We start from the raw sequence: 23,036 nt of genomic DNA, 5'->3' as shown, positions 1-23,036 counted from the left end.
CCAGAACAAAAAAAGAAATGAGGCAAATTTAATTTTAATCTTAAATTTGTACATCAACATGTACTTGAGCGGTGTAAATATAGGTTCTGCGAGAAGAGTCTTCCAGATTGCTTAATTTATGTTAAAATTAAAAACCTTCTCTGTGGGGGCCCAGGGGATCCCCCCCCAGGCCCCCCGTACAATTGTAGGAGAGGGCATGCCAACCTTTTCCGACTGAGGACCATGGTCTCAGATTTGGAGGTGCTGATTTTCATCCCAGCCGCTTCACACTCGGCTGCCAATCGCTCCAGTGAGAGTTGGAGATCATGGCTTGATGAAGCCAACAGAACCACATCTTCTGCAAAAAAGCAGAGATGCAATACTGAGGCCACCAAACCGGATACCCTCTACGCCTCGGCTGCGCCTAGAGATTCTGTCCATAAAAGTAATGAACAGAATCGGTGACAAGGGGCAGCCTTGGCTCCAACTCTCACCAGAAACAAGTCCGACTTCCTCCCGGCAAACCGGCCCAAACTCTTACACTGGTCGTATAGGGACCGAACAGTCCGTATCAGAGGGTTCGGTACCCCATATTCCTGAAGCACCCACCACAGGACTCCCTGAGGGACACGGTCGAACAACTTCTCCAAGTCCACAAAACACATGTAAACTGGGTGGGCGAACTCCCATGCACCCTCAAGGACCCTGCCGAGGGTGTAGAGCTGGTCAACTGTTCCACGGCCAGGTCGAAAACCACACTGCTCCTCCTCAATCTGAGGTCCTGTAGTTGGAACACACCCTCCGGTCTCCCTTGTTAAAAAGGGGGACCACCACCCCAGTTGTCCAATCCAGAGGCACTGTCCCCAATGTCCACGGAACTCCGGGCGGATCTCATCCACCCCCGGGGCCTTACCACCTCGGTGACCTCAACTCCAGAGATAGGAGAGCCTGCCTCTGAGATTCCAGATTCTACTTCCTCATGGGAAGGCGTGTCGGTGGAATTTAGGTCTTCGTAGTATTCTCCCCACCTACTCACGTCTCGAGTCGAGGACTGCAGTGCCCCATCTCCATAATACACAGTGTTGATGGTGCACTGTTCCCCCCTCCAGAGACGCCAGATGGTAGACCAGCATTTCCTCAAAGCCATCAGGAAGTCTTTCCCCATGGCCTCACCGATCTCCTCCAAATGCGTGAGTTTTTGCCTCAGCAATCGCCAAAGCTGCATTCCGCTTGGCCAGCCGGTACCCATCAGCTGCCTCAGGAGTCCCACAGGCCAAAAAGGCCCGATAGGACTCCTTCTTCAGCTTCACGGCATCCCTCACCGTTGATGTCCACCAACGGGTTCGGGGGTTAACGCCATGTCAGGCCTTACGGCCATAGCTGCGGTCGGCCTCAAACTTCACAGAAAGCAAGAATGTTAATAGTGATGCACGGAAATTTCGGCTACCGAAATGTTTCTGCTGAAAATAGCCCAAAATTGTATTTTCGTTTTCAAACCGAATGACTTTTTTTTACCAAAATATAAATAATTTACTGTTAACAGGCAATGCACTGTAGAACATTGCTGAATAGCCAATATCCAGTTGACTGGGATGTCACTTTATTATCAGAATCAGAATCATCTTTATTTGCCAAGTATGTCCAAAAAACACACAAGGAATTTGTCTCCGGTAGTTGGAGCCGCTCAAGTACGACAACAGACGGTCGATTGACAGAGAACACTTTGGAGACATAAAGACATTGACAAAAAAAACAGTCACTGAGCAGTAAAGGGTTGCTAGTTATCTGGTAATGCCGGTAAAAAAATTTTTTTTTGACAATTGTGCAAAAAGATGCAGAGTCCTCGAGCACTTAGAGCAGTTGCAATGACTAATATTGCAATAGTCCGGTGCAATGACCATTGTGCAAAGGGCGTTGAGACTTCAAGGAGTGGATGCGGTTTAAAGTGACGAGTAGTGCGATAATCTGGGACAATGTTGGTTGTGCAAATGTTACAGATACTCCTCAATCAGTGTGCAAATGGAGCAGATGCTACTCTGGCATGAGTGGCCAGTATATGCAAATAGTGCAGCATGGCGAGACAACTACAGTGAGTGCACGAGTAATACATCATTGGCCCCACAGAAATGTGACAACGAAGTCAAAAAATTGCCAGCATGTTGTAATGGAATTGTAGGTCAGGTGTTTAAGAAGTTGATCGCAAGAGGGAAGAAGCTGTTGGAATGTCTACTAGTTCTAGTTTGCATTGATCGGTAGCGCCTACCTGAGGGAAGGAGCCGGAAGAGCTGCTGACTGGGGTGCGGAGGGTCCGAGAGGATTTTGCACGCCCTTGTCTTAGTTCTGGCAGCGTGCAAGTCCTCAATGGTGGGTAGGGGGGTACCGACAATCCTTTCAGCAGTTTGGATTGTCCGTTGCAGTCGGAGTTTGTCCTTTTTTGTTGCAGCACCAAACCAGACTGTGATGGAAGAACACAGGACCGATTCGATGACCGCTGTGTAGAACTGTCTCAGCAGCTCCGATGGCAGGCCGTGCTTTCTCAAAAGCCGCAGGAAGTACATCCTCAGCTGGGCCTTTTTGAGGACGGAGTTGATGTTGGTCGCCCACTTCAGGTCCTGAGAGACTAATTCCCAGGAACTTGAAGGTCTCGACGGTTGACACAAGGCAGCTGGACAATGTGAGGGGCAGCTGTGGCGAAGGATGCCTCCTGAAGTCCACGATCATCTCTACAGTCTTGAGCGTGTTCAGCTCCGGGTTGTGTCGGCCGCACCACAGCTCCAGCCGCTCCACTTCCTATCGATTTGCAGACTCGTCACCGTCCTTGATGAGGACAGTGGTGTCATCTGCAAACTTCAGGAGTTTGACAGTCGGGTTCGCTGAGGTGCAGTCGTTCGTGTAGAGAGAGAAGAGCAGCGGAGAGAGGACACGACCTTGGGGCGCCCCAGTGCTGATGCTGCGTGTGGATGAGGTGGCCTCCCCAGCCTCACCTGCTGTGTCCTGCCCATCAGAAAGCTGTAAATCCACTGGCAGAGGGCAGGTGAGACGCTGAGCTGGAGAAGCTTGGATGAAAGGAGTTCAGGGATGATGGTGTTGAACGCTGAGCTGAAGTCCACGAACAGGATCCTCGCGTAGGTCCCTGCACTGTCGAGGTGTTCTAGGATGAAGTGCAGTCCCATGTTGACTGCATCATCCGCAGATCTGTTCGCTTGGTAGACAAACTGCAAGGGATCCAGCAGGGGACCTGTGACACTCTTGAGGTGGTCCAGCACGAGACGTTCAAAGGACTTCATGACCACAGATGTCAAAGCGACAGGCCTGTAATCATTCAGACCCGAGATTGCAGGTTTCTTGGGAACTGGAATGATGGTGGAGCGTTTGAAACCGGATGGAACTTCGCACAGTTCCAGAGATCTATTGAAGATCTGAGTGAAGACTGGAGCGAGCTGGTCCGCGCAGACTTTGAGGCAGGATGGGGACACGTGGTCCGGGCCTTCCGCTTTGTTAATCTTTTGTTGTTTGAAGATGCGTCTCACATCCTGTTCATGGATGGTTAACGCAGAGGTCAGAGGTGTGGTGATGGTCGATGGTGCGGCTGGATGGGTGTGGGGTGTTAAAGTGTCCTTTTCAAATCTGCAGTAGAAGGTATTCAAGTCGTTGGCCTGTGTGCTATTGTTCTCAGCTTGGGGGGATCGTCGCTTGTAATTAGTCAGCGATTGGAATGCATGCCAGACTGATTTAGCGTCGTTTGCGCTAAACTGTTTTTCCAACTTTGCTGCATAGTTCCTATTTGCAATGTTAATTTCTTTAGTCAGCTGGTTTCGAGCTGGATTATACAGGGCCCTGTCCCCGCTCTGATATGCGTCCTCCTTAGTTTGGCGAAGCTGCTTAAGTTTAGCAGTGAACCACGGCTTGTTGTTGTTGAATGTGCGAAATGATTTTGTTGGTACACACACCTCTTCACAGAAACTGATACAGGATGTGACAGTGTCCGTATATTCATCCAGGCTGCCAGCTGAATTTTCAAAGACACTCCAGTCTGTGCAGTCTCCACAGCTTTGAAGTTCCATCTTGGCTTCATTTGTCCACTTTTTCACTGTTTTCACTGTAGGCTTCGCGCATTTATGTTCTTGCCTGTACGTCGGTATTAAGTGAATTAAGCAGTGATCAGCATTTGGATGATCCAGAAGAGGATTGGGAGAATGTCATATGGTCAGATGAAACTAAATTAGACCTTTTTGGTAAAAACTAGGCTTTGCACGATCAGGATTTTTGGGACCAATCAGCGAGTTTAAAAAAACGATCACCGTTCCGATCACAAGATGGAGCAATGTGTCTGTATCTACTTGTGTACTTAATTGCTCCCCCCAAATTTTTTTACAATAAATAATGTGTCTTTGTTGATCTTTTTATGCCAGTGATGCATAGTGACAGACAGAACAAATGAATGGTCTTCTATTAGATGGCAGGAGGTACATACAGTCATTAATGTATCCACTTTTTGTGACATTTTTGTTTGTTGGTGTGCTGTGAGATTTTTCAATTGTGAAATATGTGCCTTGGCTCAATAAAGGTTGGAAATCACTGCTCTCGTCATATCATGTATTCTAATCAGTCAGGTCAAAGCAACATTACAACATGACAGAAATAATGGGTGCTAACTTACTGTAATTCAATTAATTTATTGTAATTAAATTACTTCACACACACCAAAACTTTAGGGCATGGTTCGACAGAACGCTTGCATGTTCCCTTACAACCGTTAGTGCTAGCACTAGCTTGCTAGGCTACATAACGTTTTGTTGCCTGCTTGCGAGCGGTATCGTATTCAAAGTATGTGAACATACCTCAAGGAAGCCTTAAACGAACGTCCTCTCCCGAGCACCGGTGACCAGCAACACGTTTTCCCCCATTTTATTATAAACACACGGCGCAATCCATTATTGCGCCGTATTGGGAAGTGTAGTATATGTATGTTTTAAAATTGTATTGAAAAGATAAGAAAAATAAAGTTGAAAAAGTCTTGCTGCAGCATTTTGTGCTAACAGCAGACTATTAGTGTAATTTCTCATGTATAATGGGCACCCCCAAAGTTGACCTCATTCTGGAAAACCCTTCGACCGATGTATAATGCATTTTTACAATGCATGATTTTGCTTCTACCCATATTATCAAAACATGAAGTGTTATCTGTATTCTGAAGTTAAGCACTTTATTTGAACATGTAATACTTTCTATTTACTACTTTTTTAAATAAGAAAACACACAGTTGAGTTCATACAGTGGGTACGGAAAGTATTCAGGCCCCCTTAAATTGTTCACTCTGTTATATTGCAGCCAAGTTCTTCTTTTTCCCTCATTAATGTACACACATTTTTTTCAGTGCATGTGCTGGAGTCACGAAGTGATGGTGAGGGCAATAGGCGGCATAAATGATCGCCTCGATCAATTCATAGGTGTCCTAACAAATATCAGTGGTTAACAAATGAATTCTGAGTCCTTGCCTCAATTGCATTGTTGAAATCAAATGTTGCCGAGCATGAATTGTTCATCGGTGCAAATTATTCATGTGTCTCTGGTGTGCAGATTTATGAGAACAGTTTCCCACCATCACCTCTGTCGCCAAAACACCAAAAGCTGCAGAAACGTGCGTACGCCAGCCATGCAGTTGGCGTGAGGGACCGCACATTTCCACGGTCATGTCACTCTTGATACATCTGAACTTTACCGTGAAAAAGAACGGACGCCACGTTTTTGTGCGTTCGCACCTTTTGTACATGAGGCCCCAGATATTTACAGTACTACGTCAAAAGACACGCGACAAGGCTAGAAATAAACTAGCTTTTGGATTCGAATATACTGTACACGACGGCGACGTGGAGTAAATGTCTTTTGCAGAGCCGAGAGCCTATCAATGACGCCATTAATCGGCTCGCCGAATATTGACATTTTAGCCGATCAGCCTAAAATTCTAATTATCGGCCGATACCGATCAGACCGATCAGATTGGTGTAAAGTCTAGCCCTCAATTTGGCTTTGCTTCACGGCGTCGCTGTTGTCATAGGCTGTTTCGTACTTTGAACGCTGGCAGCTAGAACCATTCCACACATCCACCATCCACACACGTCATTTCTGACTATTACTCCGCGGTGGACTAATATGCGAGCGCATCGGCCTGAGGTTCCGTCTGTGTGCTGGGGACCTGCTTTGGATAAGTCACAGGAGTTGACGAGATAAAAAAAACAAAAAACAAAAAACACTTCCGCCGCTTCTGCTGTTAAAGAAGTAACGGTACTTTTACTCTGTTACAATTATCTAAATGTCGCTCGCTACTTTGATTTATCAATTACTGCTTAAGACCACATTTGTCTTGTACTCTGATCCGGGCATTACGTGTTGTCTGTCTCACAAGGCCGACATGTTTTTTTTTTTTTAAATAACTTTATTGGTGGTCAGATATTTATAGTACTACGTCAAAAGATGTCACAAGACTAAAAATAAACGAGCTTTTGGATTCGAATATAATGTACACGACGGCGACGTGGAGTAAATGTCTTTTCCGGAGCGGCGAATTATGACATTAAAGCCGATCAGGATAAAATGTTAATTATCGGCCGATACCGACCAGATTGGTGAAAAAACTCAACTTGTCGTGTTTGTGGAGAAAGAATGCCAAGTTTGATCCAAAGAACACCATACCCACTGTGAAGCATGGTGATGGAAACATCATGCTTTGGGGCTGTTTTTCTGCAAAGGGACCAGGACGACTGATCCGTGTAAAGGAAAGAATGAATGGGGCCATGTATCGTGAGAGTTTTAGTGAAAACCTCCTTCTATCACCAAGGGCATTGAAGATTAAACGTGGCTGGGTCTTTCAGCATGACAATGATCCCAAAAACACCGCCCAGGCAATGAAGGAGTGGCTTCGTAAGAAGCATTTCAAAGTCCTGGAGTGGCCGAGCCAGTGTCCAGATGTCAAACCCACATAAAATCTTGGGAGGGAGTTGAAAGTCGGTGTTGCCCAGCGACAGCCCCCCCCCCCCCCCAAAAAAAAAAAATCACTGCTCTCGAGGAGTTCTGCATGGAGGAATGGGCCAAAATACCAGCAACAGTGTGTGAAAACCTTGTGAAGGCTTTCAGAAAATATTTGACCTCTGTCATTGCCAACAAAGGTTAGAAAACAAAGTATTGAGATGAACTTTTGTTATTAAGCAAAAACTTATTTTCCCCCGTAATTTAATACATTCTTTAAAAATCTTTTTTTTTTTTTTCTTCTCTCATAGGTGAGGTATACCTATGATGAAAATGACAGGCCTCTCATCTTTTTAAGTGGGAGAACTTGCACAATTGGTGGCCGACTAAATATTTTTTGCCCCACTGTATTATTAACCAACAGGTTTCGTACAGTAACTTGGGTGCACGTCTCGACCGCTGAGGGACAGTGTGGTGCATGCAATGTGATACACTTGCAGTAACAAAGAAAGCACAAGTCACGATCGAGTATTGTTAATATAACTCATTTTTCACGGAGTTTGAAGAATATATGCCGGAGGGTATTGTTATATTGCCTGTTTGTATGTGTTTATTCAGCGTTTGTGTTCCAAAATTATATTGTAAGTGCCGCGAGTTCAATGCTGATTTTTGTTAGCTCGTCGATGGCGTTTTTCACTCATTTGGTGTTAGGGATTTTTGTGACCGAAAACGAAGAAACAAACTAAGCCTGTGATGTATTTGAGCATTCGATAGGTGTAATTTTTGTATGTGTTTAGTTTTCCAGTGAACTTCTACTGGAGTGTCTATAAATGATTTTAAACAAGCAACATTCACTCTTAGTATTAGCAATGGCTGGATAGTGATTTTCAAATGAAAATGTCAATGCTTGCAGCCTAGTGTTATTGCCTTTTATGCATGCAATCTCTTTGCTTGCACTTGGTGACTGCGCTCTGTCATAGCCTATGTATTCACTTAGTCTTTGGTAAACACCAGGGGGGGGAAAAAAAGGGGTAAAGGCTGACCCAGACATCACCTCTCGAGAGTTGCATATCTCTGGTAGCATCTCGGATGAATATGCATGCATCTACGCTTAGAGGAAAATTGGATAGCCATGACATTCAGTGGAGCGTTTCTAGAAGGAAGCATCTGCTCTCAAAAAAAAACCAAATCTGCCCTTTTCAACTTTGCCAGAGAGTACTTGGAGAAGCCAGAAGCCTTTTAGAAGTCCTTTCTCTGAACAGACGAGTCAAGAATAGAATTATTTGGTCACAAAAACCAACCAACCAACAAAAGCACCATGTTTGGAGAAAAGCCAGCACTGCATATGAAGTAAAGAATCTCCCAAAGGTGAAACATGGTGGTGAAAATGTCACGGTCTGGAGCGGCTTGTCAACTTCTAGACCTGGGCGACTCCATTGTATCTTAAGGGCCATAAGCTTCCAGGCGCATTAAGAAATTCTTGACCACAATCTCCTGCCATTATTCAGGGAGTTGAAGCTGGGATGGAAATGGATTAAACAACAAGACAATGAACCAAAGCCTTCCAGCAAAAGTACAAAGGAATGGCATCCGAGAAAGAGGATTCATATTGTGAATTGGCACCGTCAAGACCTTAATCCAATTGAAATGTTGTGGTGAGACATGAAAACGTTGGTGCATACCAGATGTCACAACAACCTCTCCCAGCTCGCTGAGTTTTACAAGAACTCATGGGAAAAAATACCCATAAACAGACAGATATGGACAGACAAGAGAAAACTGGTACTTTCTGGCAAGGCACATCAGCTCTATGTTCACAAACACAAAAATGAAGCGTACCGAGAAAAGGACACTGTTCATGAGAAAACAAATCATGTCTTCTCATTGTTTCACACGAGGTAATACTTTTTGTTTTGAGATTACACTGTTTGGAAACGTTTTTGAAACTTTCAATTCAAGTGAGATTTTCTGCACTTCGGACAAAGATGAAAATGTTCCTCACTTTTGGTGTTGAGAAAAATCACATTCATAGGATTAGGGCATGATGGAAAACTATATGGCGTGATTCAGTATTATTATTCTTGATTTTTGTGAAGTTAGAAGAAATTCTGACAATGCGCTTGCTCGTAGTCTGACCCGGAAAATGAAATTACTCGATCGGGCGCCACTGAAAAATTAGAAAATGGTCTGTTTAAAGATCTCATTTTCAACTAATAGGACTAACATACGGGCATTTTTCTACCAAAGAGTCAAGGTTTCGGACGCAAATTTCCTAATAATTTCCCATGGATTTCTGGCCAAGAAAATGTGGGGCAATTTGCGACATTAAAAGTGGCATAAAATTCATATCCGATTCTTATAAACTAGGGCTCATCTTATTCATGTGTCACTCCTCTATCCGATTACCGTATTTTCACGACCGTATTTTTTTAATACGGTGCGCCTTACGGTCACGTTATAAACTATAGTGCCTGCAAGTACAATCTGTTCACAATAACGGCGGCGGTGAAAAGACCAAACGCTGGATATAAAGGGCAACTTGCTGGCTAGTTAGCTGCTAATGGCATTGCCGAGTGTGCCGGCAAAACGCCACGTACTAAACGTAGCCTCGAATGCCCCAAAAATGTTCAAAGGTTGTCTTAAGCTGAGTCAATTGCTTTTAGTCACCTATCGGTTCCTATGTTAGTCTACTTAACTTTTGATATCCCAAATCTTCGGCTCGAATTAATTCCAACAAAAATTGAAAAGAATAAATCATTGAAATACTTACCTTAATCTTCGCCGCGTTCGTGTCGTCAAATATGGCTCCGTTTGTTGTTACCTGTAGCCCAGAATGCATCATATGAAGCAAAATTGGCAGCGAGAGGAGTACGTGAGTCCGGAAGTAAAAATCGCTCAAGAACGCTGGTTGAATTATCAGGACTAGAATTGTCACTAATTCGGTGCACTGGAAAAGCCAAAGGTATAAGACGGTGCAAATAAAATGCAGCCCTATAGGGGGCACAAGTCAGTGCAAACTGTAGGCCGGTCCCAAGCCCGGATAAATGCAGAGGGTTGCGTCAGGAAGGGCATCCGGCTTAAAACCTTGCCAAACAAATATGAGCGTTCATCCAAAGAATTCCATACCGGATCGGTCGTGGCCCGGGTTAACAACGTCCGCCACCGGCGCCGTCAACCTGCAGGGCGCTGTTGGAAATTCAGCTACTGTGGGTCGAAGTCGAAGTCAAAGAAGAAGAAGAAGAAGAGGTGGAAAGCGGGTTCTTCGGCAGAAAGAGAAGAGGAAAACACAGAGCCTAGAACTGAATGTGGGGACTTTGAATGTTGGGACTATGACAGGAAAATCTCGGGAGTTGGTTGACATGATGATTAGGAGAAAGGTTGATATATTGTGTGTCCAGGAGACCAGGTGGAAAGGCAGTAAGGCTAGAAGTTTAGGGGCAGGGTTTAAATTATTTTACCATGGTGTAGATGGGAAGAGAAATGGAGTCGGGGTTATTTTAAAAGAAGAGTTGGCTAAGAATGTCTTGGAGGTGAAAAGAGTATCAGATCGAGTGATGAGGCTGAAATTTGAAATTGAGGGTGTTATGTGTAATGTGATTAGTGGCTATGCTCCACAGGTAGGATGTGACCTAGAGGTGAAAGAGAAATTCTGGAAGGAGCTAGATGATGTAGTTCTGAGCATCCCAGACAGAGAGAGAGTCGTAATTGGTGCAGATTGTAATGGAAATGTTGGTGAAGGTAATAGGGGTGATGAAGAAGTGATGGGTAAGTACGGTATCCAGGAAAGGAACTTGGAGGGACAGATGGTGGTAGACTTTGCAACAAGGATGCAAATGGCTGTAGTGAACACTTTTTTCCAGAAGAGGCACGAACATAGGGTGACCTACAAGAGCGGAGGTAGAAGCACACAGGTGGATTACATCTTGTGCAGACGATGTAATCTGAAGGAGGTTACCAACTGTAAGGTAGTGGTAGGGGAGAGTGTGGCTAGACAGCATAGGATGGTGGTGTGTAAGATGACTCTGGTGGTGGGGAGGAAAATTAGGAAGACAAAGGCAGAGAAGAGAACCATGTTGTGGAAGCTGAGACAGGACGAGTGTTGTGCAGCTTTTCGGGAAGAGGTGATACAGGCTCTCGGTGGACGGGAAGAGCTTCCAGAAGACTGGACCACTGCAGCCAAGGTGATCAGAGAAGCAGGCAGGAGAGTACTTGGTGTATCTTCTGGCAGGAAAGGAGAGAAGGAGACTTGGTGGTGGAACCTCACAGTACAGGAAATCATACAAGGAAAACGGTTAGCTAAGAAGAAGTGGGACACTGAGAGGACAGAGGAGAGGCGAAAGGAATACATTGAGATGCGACACAGGGCAAAGGTAGAGGTGGCAAAGGCAAAACAAGAGGCATATGATGACATGTATGGCAGGTTGGACACTAAAGAAGGAGAAAAGGATCTATACAGGCTGGCCAGACAGAGGGATAGAGATGGGAAGGATGTGCAGCAGGTTAGGGTGATTAAGGATAGAGATGGAAATATGTTGTCTGGTGCCAGCAGTGTGCTAGGTAGATGGAAAGAATACTTCGAGGAGTTGATGAATGAGGAAAATGATAGAGAAGGGAGAGTAGAAGAGGCAAGTGTGGTGGACCAGGAAGTGGCAATGATTAGTAAGGGGGAAGTTAGAAAGGCATTAAAGAAAATGAAAAATGGAAAGGCAGTTGGTTCTGATGACATTCCTGTGGAGGTATGGAAGCATCTAGGAGAGGTGGCTGTGGAGTTTTTGACCAGCTTGTTCAATAGAATTCTAGTGCGTGAGAAGATGCCTGAGGAATGGAGGAAAAGTGTACTGGTGCCCATTTTTAAGAACAAAGGTGATGTGCAGAGCTGTGGCAACTATAGAGGAATAAAGTTGATGAGCCACACAATGAAGTTATGGGAAAGAGTAGTGGAGGCTAGACTCAGGACAGAAGTGAGTATTTGCGAGCAACAGTATGGTTTCATGCCTAGAAAGAGTACCACAGATGCATTATTTGCCTTGAGGATGTTGATGGAAAAGTACAGAGAAGGTCAGAAGGAGCTACATTGTGTCTTTGTAGATCTAGAGAAAGCCTATGACAGAGTACCCAGAGAGGAACTGTGGTACTGCATGCGGAAGTCTGGAGTGGCAGAGAAGTATGTTAGAATAATACAGGACATGTACGAGGGCAGCAGAACAGCGGTGAGGTGTGCTGTCGGTGTGACAGAAGAATTTAAGGTGGACGTGGGACTGCATCAGGGATCAGCCCTGAGCCCCTTCCTTTTTGCAGTGGTGATGGATAGGCTGACAGATGAGGTTAGACTGGAATCCCCGTGGACCATGATGTTTGCAGATGACATTGTGATCTGCAGTGAAAGCAGGGAGCAGGTGGAGGAACAGTTAGAAAGATGGAGGCGTGCACTGGAAAGCAGAGGAATGAAGATTAGCCGAAGTAAAACAGAATATATGTGCATGAATGAGAGGGGTGGTGGGGGAAGAATGAGGCTACAGGGAGAAGAGATGGCAAGGGTAGAGGACTTGAAATACTTGGGGTCAACCGTCCAGAGCAATGGTGAGTGTGGTCAGGAAGTGAAGAAACGGGTCCAAGCAGGTTGGAACGGGTGGAGGAAGGTGTCAGGTGTGTTATGTGACAGAAGAGTCTCTGCTAGGATGAAGGGCAAAGTTTATAAAACAGTGGTGAGGCCAGCCATGATGTATGGATTAGAGACAGTGGCACTGAAGAGAAAACAGGAAGCAGAGCTGGAGGTGGCGGAAATGAAGATGTTGAGGTTCGCTCTCGGAGTGACCAGGTTGGATAAAATTAGAAATGAGCTCATCAGAGGGACGGCCAAGGTTCGATGTTTTGGAGACAAAGTTAGAGAGAGCAGATTTCAATGGTTTGGACACGTCCAGAGGAGAGAGAGTGAGTATATTGGTAGAAGGATGATGAGGATGGAGCTGCCAGGCAAGAGAGCTAGAGGAAGACCAAAGAGAAGGTTGATGGATGTCGTGAGGGAAGACATGATGGCAGTTGGTGTTCGAGAGGAGGATGCAGGAGATAGGCTCTCATGGAAAAGGATGACGCGCTGTGGCGACCCCTAACGGGACAAGCCGAAAGGAAAAGAAGAAGAAGAAGATAAGACGGTGCAAATAAAGATATCATGAGGCAAGAAGCCTACAAATCCCATCATGCAACAGCTGTGATAACCTGTGACCCCTCCCACTTCGTGGTTGAGTAAATACAACGAGCGTCATATGCGTAGTTGAGCTGTATTTAACATTGCTCGCTGAGATTACGTAAATAGCTCTTGTTAAGAAGACAACCTGCAATTTCTTAATTTGAACAGAGAAAAATGAATTCTAAATTAGATTTGTCTGTGTGAAACTTCAAAACTACATTTTTATTGTTGATATTATAGAATAAGACTATATAAGCATTACAAATGCTTAAGAGGACTTTTTTCAGTACGGTTGTTCCCAAATGAGAGACGTCCCCTTTTTTGGGTACTAGTTGCGAGCATTTTCTCCTCAATTTTGGCACAAGTCTCGCGGTGTAGCGATAAGTTCAGAAAATAAAATGGACGATCCCCTTTTTCCATATGGAGCATTCATACAATATCGATCGAATCGAGTTTCTCGATATATCGCTCAGCACTAATCGCAAGGCACCCCTGTAGAGCTTCTTCAACTTCATGGAGGGGATGATTAGTGTCTTGTAGGAGCTGCTCCACATCATGTTTAGCCGTTCTACCTAACCAGCTGCAGCTGCGGAGCAAGTGGAGCTGCCGTCACACTGTAGTCATACATGCGTGAAGCCATTTTTACACTGTGGCAGGTACGATTACATCATCAACAAGCTTTACCGCTATTGGTTGGTAGATTCCAAATCTATACCCTATATAACACGCACCCCTACAAGAATGTGTTGATTTCATCATATTTGTGAAATTTTACAGTGTCTGTAAGGTGCATACTGGCCATTCTCCCAGTTTTAACTGGCCAGTTTGTATATCTCTCTTGGCAGGAGGAGGTTGCAGAGTTTGACTTAGAGTTGTGCTGCGCTGAGGAAGAGAGAGGAGAAACTCCTGGCAGAGAGGACAGCCCAAGTGACTTGAGAGAGCCAGAGCTCGATCCTGGAGGTGAACCGAAATCTGCTGAAGACGATGCCTTTGGTAGGAACTCCATATTGTAACCATTTTCAGACTGGAATTTATTTATTATATAGACTATATCAGTGGTTCTCAACTGTTTTCACTCTGGAACCTAGATTTTCTTATTGTTGCAAAGACGTGACCCACTTTGTTAAGAAGTTAAGAACAAGAAAGAATATGTTTGAAAATAGCTTCTGACAACACGCGTACAGTATATTATATTTTTAAATGTCCTTTCAAATGAGTTTGCTGTACTGCTAAAGACACATTGCGCGCCATGGCCAAAGGCTGCACTGTATTTGTAAACATAGTAAACTAGTGGCAAGAGAACAAGGAAGTAACATTTAATGTCAATTTTATCCTATGTTCTGTGTGGGGAAATTAGTATGCCTCTGCATTGTACAGGAAAAATCTGAATTTTAAAAATATAACTGGAAATATTCATCCATCCATTTTCTACCGCTTATCCGAGGTCGGGTCGCAGGGGCAGTAGCTTTAGCAGGGACGCCCAGACTTCCCTCTCCCCAGCCACTTCATCCAGCTCTTCCGGGGGGGGGGGATCCCGAGGCGTTCCCAGGCCAGCCGAAGGATGTAGTCTCTCCAGCGTGTCCTGGGTCGTCCCCGTGGTCTCCTCCCGGTGGGACGTGCCCGGAACACCTCACCAGGGAGGCGTCCGGGAGGCATCCGAATCAGATGCCCCAGCCACCTCATCTGGCTCCTCGCGATGTGAAGGAGCAGCGGCTCTACTCTGAGATCCCAAGATACTTGAACTCCTCCACTTGGGGCAGGATCTCATCCCCAACCTGAAGAGGGCACGCCACCCTTTTCCGACTGAGGACCATGGTCTCAGATTTGGAGGTGCTGATTCTCATCGCAGCCGCTTCACACTCTGCTGCGAATTGCTCCAGTGAGAGTTGGAGGTCACGACTTGATGAAGCCAACAGAACCACATCATCTGCAAAAAGCAGAGATGCAATACTGAGGCCACCAAACCGGACCCCCTCTATGCCTCGGCTGCACCTAGAAATTCTGTCCATAAAAGTTATGAACAGAATCGGTGACAAAGGGCAGCTTTGGCGGAGTCCAACCCTCACCGGAAACAAGTCCGACTTACTGCCGGATATGCGGACCAAACTCTGACTCCGATCATACAGGGACCGAACAGCTCGTATCAGGGGGTTCGGTACCCCATACTCCCGAAGCACCCCCCACAGGACCCCCCCGAGGGACACGGTCGAACGCCTTCTCCAAGTCCACAAAACACATGTAGACTGGTTGGGCGAACTCCCATGCACCCTCGAGGACCCTGCCAAGGGTGTAGAGCTGGTCCACTGTTCCACGGCCAGGACGAAAACTACACTGCTCCTCCACCAGCACTGCATATGAAGTAAAGAATCTCCCAACAGTGAAGCATGGTGGTGAAAATGTGACGGTCTGGAGCGGCTTGTCAACTTCTAGACCTGGGCGACTCCATTGTATCTTAAGGGCCATAAGCTTCCAGGCGTATTAGGAAATTCTCGACCACAATCTCCTGCCATTATTCAGGGAGTTGAAGCTGGGATGGAAATGGATTAAACAACAAGACAATGAACCAAAGCCTTCCAGCAAAAGTACAAAGGAATGGCATCCGAGAAAGAGGATTCATATTGTGAATTGGCACCGTCAAGACCTTAATCCAATTGAAATGTTGTGGTGAGACATGAAAAAGTTGGTGCATACCAGATGTCACAACAACCTCTCCCAGCTCGCTGAGTTTTACAAGAACTCATGGGAAAAAATACCCATAAACAGACAGATATGGACAGACAAGAGAAAACTGGTACCTTCTGGCAAGGCACATCAGCTCTATGTTCACAAACACAAAAATGAAGCGTACCGAGAAAAGGACGCTGTTCATGAGAAAACAAATCATGTCTTCTCATTGTTTCACACGAGGTAATACTTTTTGTTTTGAGATTACACTGTTTGGAAACGTTTTTGAAACTTTCAATTCAAGTGAGATTTTCTGCGCTTCTGACAAAGATGAAAATCTTCCTCACTTTTGGTGTTGAGAAAAATCACGTTCATAGGATTAGGACATGATGGAAAACTATATGGAGTGATTCATTATTATTATTCTTGATTTTTGTGAAGTTGGAAGAAATTCCCTACCATAACCCTTTAACTTTAATATTTTGATATAACTGTGAAAGTTCGAACTTTGTCCGTCTGTATTACTCTCCCTCTCTCCATGTATTTGTATATTTAATTTTAACTTAACTAACTCTCTACCAGTCGTGTCTGCTCCTTACCCTTTCCAATTATCTCCAAATGTACAGTTGAAACCAGATGTTTACATACGCGATTATAAAAAGGACTATGCTTTTTTTATTTTTTTTATTTACTGTGACATTAAATCAGACTAAACCGTTTCTGTTTTAGGTGAATTAGTATTGCCTAAATGATTTGTATTTGCTAAATGCCAGGATCATCAGACAGGGATTTTTGGGTTACAATTTTTCTATTACTTTCTTTATAGTCAGAAGTTTACCTACTGTACATTTCATTAGTATTTGGTATTTGCCTTTAAACAATATGACTTGAGTCAAACATTTTGAATATCCTTCCACAAGGTTCTCACAGCAGTCGGCCAGAATTTTGGCCCATTCCTCTTGACAGAACTGGTGTGAATGAGCCAAGTTTGTAGGGCACCTTACTTGCACATGCCATTTCAGGTCTGCAAATGCAATTTCATTTCAGGTCTGCCCATAAATGTTCAATACGATTTGAAATTAGGGCTTTGTGACGGCCACTCCAAAACATTGACTTTATTGTTGAAGCGACTTTGTAACCAGTTTGGCAGTGCACTTTTTGGAAGATCCATTTGCGCTTGAGCTTTAACTTCCTGGCAGATGTCTGGAGAGGTTGCTTCAATATTTCCACATAATGTTCTTTTCTCTTGGTGCCATCTGTTTTGTGAAGTGCGCAAGTCCCTCCTGCAGAAAATCAACAATCGCGGGGCACATATATACAAACAACCATTCGCACTCACACTCACACCTACGGGCAATTTAGAGTCTTCAATCCACCCACAACGCATGTTTTTGGGATGTGGGAGGAAACCGGAGTGCCCGGAGAAAAGCCACCCAGGCACGGGGAGAACATGCAAACTCCACACAGGCGGGGCCGTGATTTGAACCCCGGTCCCCAGAACTGTGAGGCAGATGTGCTGACCGGTCGTCCACCGTGCTGGCTACCACAGGACATGTCTCCGAAAATTCAGGTCTTTGTCCCTGTGTCCATGTGCAAACTATAATCTCTTTTTGAAGTTTCTTTTGGAGTAACAGCCACTTTGTGGCAGAGTGGCCTATCAACACATTTCAGTGCAGTTTCACAGTTTCACTGTGGCTAATGACACACACTTACCGGCTTCAGCCATCACCTTCACAAGTTCTTTGGTTTTGTTCTTGGGTTGATATGCACATTTCGAACCAAAGCACGTTCATCTCTGGGACACAGAGCCCGTCTCCTTCCCGGGCGTTACGATTGCTGAACATTCTCATGGTGTTTATACTTACATATAAATGTTTGAACAGATGAAAGTGGCACCTTCAAGCATCTGGAAATTGCCTCCGAGGATGAACCAGACTTGTGCAAGCCCACAATTCTCTTTCTGATGTCTTGGCTGATTTCTTTGACGTTGTTTACATTATTTTACACAAAGAACCTGTGTATTCAGGTGTGCCTTCAAATACATCACAGGTTTGTGTCTAATTAACTCAAAAGTTATCAATAAACCTATCAGAAGCTTCCAAATACATGGCATCGTCTGGGTTTTTCCAAATTGCAGTACAGAGAATGGATGGCTGTGTTAAAGGCATAGTAATCTTATTGTATGTAAAATTCTGACTTGGAAGAAAGTCATGAAAAATTGTCACAGAAAAAATAATTCATTATTCTGGCATTTAGGAAATACTGCATACGTAATTTTGGTAATCCCATATGACCTATAACAGGAAATGGTTTCTTGTCAGACAGTGAGAGAAGTGTTTTGTTTTTTTTCTCCTTTTTTTTTATCGTGTATGTAAACTTCTGGTTTCAGCTATAGTGGACGTTATAGGTTCAGGACTTTTATTATGTTATTGGTCAGTTATTACGTTATGAGCCTATTGCATTTTAAAAAGGGCAAATTCATTACCTAATGGGCCATTATTATATTATAGGCTTCTACAGGAGAAACCCATAACATCAAATGTAAGCCATTACGAAATGTAATATGTTATGGGCTTATTACGTTTGCGAAGATTATTATTATTATTTTTATTTTATTTTTTTACCAGGCCAAGAATGTGATAATCAGCCAATAACGTAATAAGCTATTACATTATTGCCCAAATCCATACTTGCCACTGGCCCTGCAGCGTATGGGACAGTGTGAGCAGTAGCTTACGGACTGCCCCCTCAAAACAGGCTAATTTCAACAAGGCAAAAATTGGGGATGTAAAATGACCTGTAATTCATGATGCTTGGTTTACCAAAAGCATGTCACAGACATCTGGGAACTGTTAATTTTTTTTTTTTTTAAAAGAAATGCCTTTCAGATTTTAAGATGCATACGGAACTAGAAATAACAAGATATATCAACACTGCTTTCCAAGCTGTATACGGACTACACAAAGTTCCATTTCTTTTGTATTGTCCTGGATAAGATATAACAAAATGGTTGCTGAAATATGAGTGGCTGTACCCATTTTATTTATTTTTGTATGAGATACTGTAACTCTTTCTCTCTTGATTTCTGTTTCAGGAAAGGAGGTTGTGTTACTTATGCAGGCCTTGGATTCCTTAGCCACACCTGAAGAAAAATTGGCTGCTTTGTGCAAAAAATATGCAGACCTGGTAAGACTGTTCTAATAGGAAACACATTTCATTGCTGTTCTTTAGGATAGAAATGTCATGACTAATTTTGAGTCTAAATTCAAATGTAAATAATCTTGAATCTTGAAATGGTCCAAACGGAGCACGATTTGATATCTGCTGTTTACAAACACAAATTCCAATGAAGCTGGGACGTTGTGTAAAACGTAAATAAAAACAGAATACAGTGATCTGCAAATCCTTTTCAACCTATTTCAGGGCTCGAGACTGCGACCAAATTGGTCACATTTGTGACCTTTTTTTTAGCTTGTGCGTATTGCTGGGCGATATGGCCTAAATTAGATTATATATTTTTTTTTTTTGCCCCTAATGTTGATATTTGATATCTCTTTATTGTATTAAAGTTGAGAAAAGTATACAACTGGACCAGACCAAATTGATTTACATTAAAAAGCAGAAGGTTTAGCAATTATAAACATAAATAAATACATGACCTTTTCCTGTAGCTGTTTCAAAATATGATCTCAAAATTAGTGATGCACCGAAAAAAACAACCCCCCCCCCCCAAAAAAAAGGGCACAAACCGGAGTTTGTCCTTTTTTGTAGCAGCACCAAACCAGACTGTGATGGAAGAACACAGGACCGCTGTGTAGAACTGTCTCAGCAGCTCCGGTGGCAGACCGTGCTTTCTCAGAAGCTGCAGGAAGTACATCCTCTGCTGGGCCTTTTTGAGGACGGAGTTGATGTTGGTCGCCCACTTCAGGGCCTGAGAGACTGTAATTACCAGGAATTTGAAGGTCTCGACGGTTGACACAAGGCAGCTGGACAACGTGAGGGGCAGTTGTGGCGAAGGATGCCTCCTGAAGTCCACGATCATCTCTACAGTCTTGAGCGTGTTCAGCTCCAGGTTGTGTCGGCCGCACCATAGCTCCAGCCGCTCTACTTCCTGTCGATATGCAGACTCGTCACCGTCCTTGATGAGGCCGATGACAGTGGTGTCATATGCAAACTTCAGGAGTTTGACAGCCGGGTAGGCTGAGGTGTAGTCGTCCGTGTAGAGAGAGAACAACAGCGGAGAGAGGACACGACCTTGGGGCGCCCCAGTGCTGATGCTGCGTGTGGATGAGGTGGCCTCCCCCAGGCTCACCTGCTGTGTCCTGCCCGTCAGAAAACTGTAAATCCACTGGCAGATGGCAGATGAGAAGCTTGGATGAAAGGAGTTCACGGATGATGGTGTTGAACGCTGAGCTGAAGTCCACGCACAGGATCCTCGTGTAGGTCCCTGCACTGTCGAGGTGTCCTAGGATGAAGTGCAGTCCCATGTTGACTGCATCATCCGCAGACCTGTTCGCTCGGTAGGCAAACTGCAGGGGGTTCAGCAGGGGACCTGTGACGGCACGAGACGTTCAAAGGACTTCATGACCACAGATGTCAAGGCGACAGGCCTGTAGTCATTTAGACCCGATATTGTAGGTTTCTTACGGACTGGAATGATGGTGGAGCGTTTGAAACAGTATTGGTACTTCGCACAGTTCCAGAGATCTATTGAATATCTGTGTGAAGACTGGAGCGAGCTGCTCCACGCAGAATTTGAGGCAGGATGGGGATACAAGGCCTGGGCCTGCCGCTTTGTTAATCTTTTGTTGTTTGAAGATGCGTCTCACATCTTGTTCGCGGATGGTTAACGCAGAAGTCGGTGTAGTGATTGTGGTCGGTGGTGCGGCTGGGTAGGTGTGGGGTGTGAAAGTGTCCCTTTCAAATCTGCAGTAGAAGGTATTCAAGTCGTTGGCGAGTGTGCTATTGTTCTCAGCTTGGGGGGATCGTCGTTTGTAATTTGTCAGCAAAAAGTATACCTACACTTGCTCGGCGCCTCTCACCGTGGGCAACTCCAGAGTGGAAGAGACTCCAACCCCTCTCAAAAGGACTGGTACCAGACCCCAAGCCATGTGTGAAGGCAAGCCCGACTATATCAAGTCGGAACTTCTCGAACTCGCACACAAAAGAGGTGATATTTCACATCCCTAGACCCAGCTTCTGTAGCCGGGGATCGTATCGCCAAGGTCCCCGCCTTCGGCCAGCGCCCAGCTCACACTGCACCCAACCCCTATGAGCCCTCCCACAGGTGGTGAGGCCCTGGGAAGGGCACACATGCAAATCAGTCACCTTTTGGCGAAATACACAGTTTTGAACTCAAAATAGGCCATTTCCGTGAATCGTACAGATCTGAAGAGTTTTTCTGAGGGGGGGGGGGGGGGGCATCCATCATCCACACACAGATGTAATTGTGAATATTACTCACGGCGGACTAATATGCTGGTCAGATATTTACAGTACTACGTCGAAAGACACGCCACAAGGCTAAAAATAAACAAGCTTTTGGATTTGAATATACTGCACATGATGGCGACGCGGAGTAAATGTCTTTTGCGGAGCCGAGAGTTGATCAAAGACTTCATTGATCGGCTCGGAGAATTTTGACATTAAAGCCGATCAGCGTAAAATTCTAATTATCGGCGGATCAGACCGATCTGATGGGTGTAAAGTCAACTCTCAATTTAGCTTTCCTTAACGGCGTCGCTGTTGTCATAGGCTGGTTCGTACTCCTTGAACGCTGGCAGCTTCCATGCATTCCACACATCCTCCATCCACACACACACACACGTGTAATTTCTGAGTATTACTCCGCGGCGGACTAATATGCGAGCGCATCGGCCTGAGGTTCCGCCTGTGCACTCTGGATCGGCTTTGGATAAATCACAGGAGTTGATGAGACCAGAAAAACCGCTACCGCCGCTTCTGCTGTTAAGAAGTAACGGTACTTTTACTCCATTACAATGATCAAAATGTCGGTCGCTACTTTTATTTATCAATTATTGCTTATCAACTATTTCGTGAGCAAGACTTAGAGTTCTGTATTGGCGCTGTTTGCTCCAATCCAGTTCAAACGCTAGTGACGTTTAAGTCTAGTTCACCAATCAAACGACACAAGAAAGACACATGACCTCACACAACGTCTTCTATTGGGCTTCCCGGGCATAGGTATTACAACTAGATAAGCCAGCCCGGCTGCAATATCTGCAAAAGCAGAGATGCAATACTGAGGCCACCAAGCCGGAGCCCCTCTACGCCTCGGCTGCACCTAGAAATTCTGTCCGTAAAAGTTATGAACAGAATCGGTGACAAAGGGACAAAGGCAGCCTTGGCGGAGTCCAACCCTCAGCGGGAACGAGTCCGACTTACTGCCGGATATGCGGACCAAACTCTGACTCCGGTCGTACAGAGACCGAACAACCCGTATCAGGGGGTTCGGTATCCCATACTCCCGAAGCACCCGCCACAGGCAGGACTCCCCGAGGGACACGGTCGAACGAACGCCTTCTCCAAGTCCACAAAACGCATGCAGACTGGTTGGGCGAACTCCCGTGCACCCTCGAGGACCATGCCGAGGGTGTAGAGCTGGTCCACTGTGAGCGGTGTAAATACATGTTTTTCTGGGTGAAGAAAATTGTATTTTGCTTTATTGTACTCTTCAGAGTCTTACAGATTGCTTAATTTCTGTTCAAATCAAAAACATTCTCTGCAGGAGCCCAGGGGATCCCCCCCAGATACCCCTACATTTTAGTTTGTTTGTTTTTTGTTTTTTTTGGTCACCTTTTTCTGGCCTTTGGTGTTTGCGTGTCAGGAAGGGGGAGCTACGTTACCCTTTCGGGCTGTGCTCGGCCGACCGGGCCCCATTGGTGTAGGCCCGGCCACCAGGCGCTCGCCTTAGAGCCCCACCTCAAGGCCTGGCTCCAGAGGGGGGGCCCGGTGACCCGCGTCCGGGCAAGGGAAACCTATATACATTTATTGTATTCATCAAACTGGTGTTTTCTGATGATTCCTCAACTTTCCCAACTTTCTTCTGTTCCCTCCGTCACAGCTTTTTTTGTAACGTGTTCCAGGCATCCAATTCAAAATGAGAGAATATATGCATCAAACAATAACGTTCATCAGTTTGAACATTGAATATATTTTCTTTGTAGTGTATTCAATTGAAAAGAATGTTGAAAAGGCAAATCATTGTTTGTATTTAGGT

General features: G+C 45.0%; 2 protein-coding genes across 2 annotated transcripts in view; both read left to right on the top strand.

Annotated features, from left to right (window-relative positions):
* Nucleotides 1-23,036, top strand: part of LOC133469359 (gamma-taxilin-like) — a 51,409-nt gene that overhangs the window by 9,446 nt on the left and 18,927 nt on the right. The window contains exons 3-4 of the mRNA XM_061756309.1: nt 13,978-14,125; nt 18,891-18,982. Coding sequence (XP_061612293.1) covers nt 13,978-14,125; nt 18,891-18,982 — 240 coding nt within the window. The remainder of the gene's footprint in view (nt 1-13,977; nt 14,126-18,890; nt 18,983-23,036) is intronic.
* Nucleotides 12,315-13,926, top strand: LOC133474521 (uncharacterized; the record flags this gene model as incomplete). Its single annotated transcript, XM_061766315.1, has 1 exon — nt 12,315-13,926. A coding segment is annotated over one exon (741 nt), but the record flags the coding sequence as incomplete, so codon positions are not given.

Source organism: Phyllopteryx taeniolatus, chromosome 2, assembly GCF_024500385.1.
Source record: "Phyllopteryx taeniolatus isolate TA_2022b chromosome 2, UOR_Ptae_1.2, whole genome shotgun sequence".
NCBI classification, from domain to species: domain Eukaryota; kingdom Metazoa; phylum Chordata; class Actinopteri; order Syngnathiformes; family Syngnathidae; genus Phyllopteryx; species Phyllopteryx taeniolatus.
Note: the sequence above shows the minus strand (reverse complement) of the source record. Positions and strands in the feature narration are given on the sequence as shown.